General features: G+C 35.9%; 1 protein-coding gene across 1 annotated transcript; it reads right to left on the reverse strand.

Annotated features, from left to right (window-relative positions):
- Positions 1–3,115: 3,115 nt before the first annotated feature.
- Positions 3,116–3,598, reverse strand: LOC123675345. Its single transcript, XM_045610694.1, has one exon. The coding sequence runs from the start codon at positions 3,596–3,598 to the stop codon at positions 3,116–3,118; it is 483 nt and encodes a 160-aa protein (XP_045466650.1).
- Between the last annotated feature and the right edge of the window lie 523 nt (positions 3,599–4,121).

Raw genomic sequence — 4,121 nt, forward strand, 5'->3', positions numbered from 1 at the left:
TTCCTGTCGAGTTGGCAGTTTCAGCTGTTGAGAATAAGTGGGATACTATCAGAAACCACACAAGTCTACCAAAAGAAGAATTCATCCATGCCATCAAGTTCCTGTTTTCTTCAAACTATTTTCTTTTTAATGGTAGGTTCTTCAAGCAGGTGCTCGGTTCCCCTATGGGTTCCAACTTCAGTCCATCCATTGCTGAATTAGTAATGGATTTCCTTCTGGACCGCATTCTTGTTAGTATTCCTTTTCACATTCCTTTCATCAAGAAATATGTTGATGATCTAATATGTGCTGTACCTAAAGACCAGGTTGCTTTCGTTCTAGACAAGTTTAACAGTGAACATGAAAGTATACAGTTTACTTTGGAGGAAGAAACAGCGAATGGAATCCCATTCCTGGATACAAGGGTGATTCGAACACTGGAAAATAGGCTGATTCTGGATTGGTACCGAAAACCAACAAGTTCAGGGAGATACATACACTATTTTTCTAATCGTTCACATGGACAAAAGGTAAACATGATTTAGGATTGAAGAATCGCATAGAAAAGGTTGCCCATCCAAGTCTAAGGCGGCAGAATCTGAGGTTGTTGATGCAGTTGATGCTAGAGAATGGATACCCAAAAAGGTTATTGTCCAGATTGATTTATAATACCACTCCTTCGACACGGCCAACGAATGGAGAGAGGAGCGCATCCACCACTGTGGACACTGAGAACACGGGTAGAATTCTTTACTTGTCTATTCCCCTAATTAATCGTATGACAAACGCATTAATTAACCTCTTAAAGACCACAGAAACTATGCTGATTCAGAAATCTTATTTTAAAATTGACAGATTATATAGTCGAGTGAAAGATAGGATGACTGTTGATAACATGAGTGGTGTGGTATATTGTATTCCTTGTTCAATATGCAGTGAGGTGTACATTGGTCAGACGTCTCAGCTTCTGAAGAGAAGGATTGCTCAACACAAAAGCGACATCAAGAATTCAAGTAAGATTTGTGCCATAGCAGACCATACCCGGGACAAAGATCATCCAATGAATTATGATTCCACCAAAATCCTAGAAATTGAAGTTAGTGGAAGAAAAAGATGTTTCTTAGAGATGTATCATATTAAACGTCAAACCTGTTCGATGAACTACAGAAGGGATGTAAATAATATCAGCTCCATCTATTCTTATTTGATTCATTATGACCGGTTCGGTGGGAGAGAATTGGAAGGATCACATACAGAAAGAATTTCAACAAGTTCAGCAGTCGTAGGGATAACGTGAAAATGAATTCTGTGTTCTAGGCCATTTCTGTGAGAGGGGATTGGTTTTGGTTCATGGAATCTTTCAAAAAAATCGCATTTGTTCTGAGTTCGGTGAGAGTGAATTACTGCGACCAATGTGATTTAATGCTACTCTATGTTTCATCTGTCATGTGCGTGTATTCTGTGGCAAGTCTGGTTGACAACATTTTTGACAACCTCTCATTTTGATGATTATTCTGTTTACCTTATTTACTTATTATAATTGATTTCTACTCCTTTACTAACGAAGTTTCAGATCTTTTTTCGCTGAAGTTGTTGATGTTCTTGTTAGTTGCTTTCTTGAGAGCTATTGATTTGTGTTCAAATAAGATCTTTACAACTCTGTATTTCGGTATGTACTATTTTTACATGTTTTGTGATTGCCTTATTTTGACTGTTTTTTATTGCTATTGTAGAGTCCTGAAGAAGGTCCCCATCGGGATCGAAACGTCGACTAAATGAAATAAAGAAGAGTGACATTATAACACTTATCAATTTTCCCACACCCCTTATCTAACTTATAACTATTGTTGTATATTGGGAATTAAAATTGTTGATATATATATATATATATATATATATATATATATATATATATATATATATATATATATATTTTATATATATATATATATATATATATATTTTATATATATATATATATAGATATATATATATATATATATATATATATATATATATATATATATATATATATATATCAACAATTTCAATTCCTAATATACAACATATATATACAGGGTGGCCACTTTTTCAATGGGATTGTATTGGTAACTTTTAAACCATAAGAGTTAGAAGGTCGGTCAAAGGGAGAAAAAGTTGCATGCATAGAAGCATTATCAAGCAGTTCAAACAAATCAGGATTATCAAGGCCGGTTTGCGAGATATCATAAGAAAATTAAATTATGTCATTTTGATTTTTCTTTTTTTCCCACTTTATTTCAAATATTATCAAAAAATGTTACAGGAATTTTTCATTCGACAGTAAATTATCCTCAATTTGACGTAATCAGATTTCCTATCCATCGTTCCGTACTCTCTGGGCCACCCTCAACCTCATTTTTTTAATACGGACCCTCATATTTTATGGAATTTTTCGAAATAACTTTTAACGCTGAATCCAACGATATATCATACAATGTCATTCAAAGTTGATTTTCAGGTGATTTTGACCCTTCATATAAACCACAAACTATAGTAGAGAACGAACAGCACAAAATATACTGGGATCTGGCAGTCACAACAGACAGAGGTGTGGAACACAATAGACCGGACATGGTGGTATGGGATAACAAAAAGAAGACCGTCATTATTAATGACTTTGCTGTGCCGCAAGATAACATTCTAGCGAAAAGCTATGCCGAAAAAATATCCACAGATGAGGCACTAGCACAACAAATGAAGGACATGTGGAGGCTCAAAGCAGTGAATATAATGCCCTTAATAATAAGCTTGAATGGCTTCGTACACCGAAAGACCACTCAACATCTAAATGAACTAGACCTGCCGCACAACACCATCACGTGGATGCAGAAAGCAGTAATCCTGGGAACTGTCAGCATAGTGAGAAAAATAATATATCCCCACTAGCTCACGGAGGTACTCTTGGCGCGTGCGCCCGGGTATCACGGCTACCACGAGAAGTGTGAAATTAAAAAAAAAAAAAAAAGTATATATATATATATATATATATATATATATATATATATATATATATATATATATATATATTTTTTCTTCACCTCGTAGGGGTTTGGCTGGACCCGAAGATGTGGGATCAAACCTGATCAAGACAACTTCAGCCATTGACAAGAAATTTTCGGACTATTCTTGTCGTCCACAGGACTACCTCCTTCTGCGCCGTGCTTATGATGTCCTGATCCAATCCCAATAGAGCTGTGTTCTCTCCCAGATGTGTCTCCACCAGGCCGTTCGTCGTGATTATGAGCGGGATAATATACACCTTTCTGAGATTATAAATTTTTTTCAGCTCGAAAGCGAGATCTTCGTATTTTGTAATTTTTTCGGTGTATGCTCTAGAAATGTTATCATCTGCAGGCACAGTGACGTCGATAATATTTGTCTCCTTTTTAACTTTGTCGAAGATAACAATATCCGGTCTGTTGTGTGCAACCGGCCTATCCGTCTCCATCAGGGTGTCCCAGTAGAGCCTGTAATTCTCATTTTCCATGACCGCTTTTGGCACGTATTCGTACGGCTTCCTTGAGGTGAGTATCAATCCAGTTCTTATAGCTATCGCTTGGTGGTAAACTTTAGCCATTGCGTTATGGCGGTCTGTATACTCTTTAGGTGCCAAGATGGAGCAAGGAGACGTGACATGCTGTATTGTTTCCAGACCCTGAGAGCACTTTCGGCACCTATCTGATGGTAAGTATCTTTTTGTTATGTTCTTAATATATGCTCTAGTCGGAACCACCTGGTCTTGGATTGCCTCCTGGATGATCTACTGGATGAATGCACAAGAAGATTAAATTTCAAAGTACCATTCTTAAAAAAATTTGTAGATGACATAATTGCAGCAATACCTGAAGATCAAATTGAACAAACTCTTGAGTACTTAAACGCCTACAACAAAGATTTACAGTTCACAATCGAGAAGGAAGACAATGATCAAGGAGTTCCTTTCCTGGATACCAAGGTACACAGACATGAGAATATTGTAAAATTAAATTGGTACAGAAAAACCACTTCATCAAATAAATTTATAAATTACCTATCAAATCATAATATAAATATCAAAATAAATTTTATAAAAGAAATGAAAGAGAGAATAAACAAAATAT

This window comes from Harmonia axyridis, chromosome 3 (assembly GCF_914767665.1).
Source record: "Harmonia axyridis chromosome 3, icHarAxyr1.1, whole genome shotgun sequence".
NCBI classification, from domain to species: Eukaryota; Metazoa; Arthropoda; class Insecta; order Coleoptera; family Coccinellidae; genus Harmonia; species Harmonia axyridis.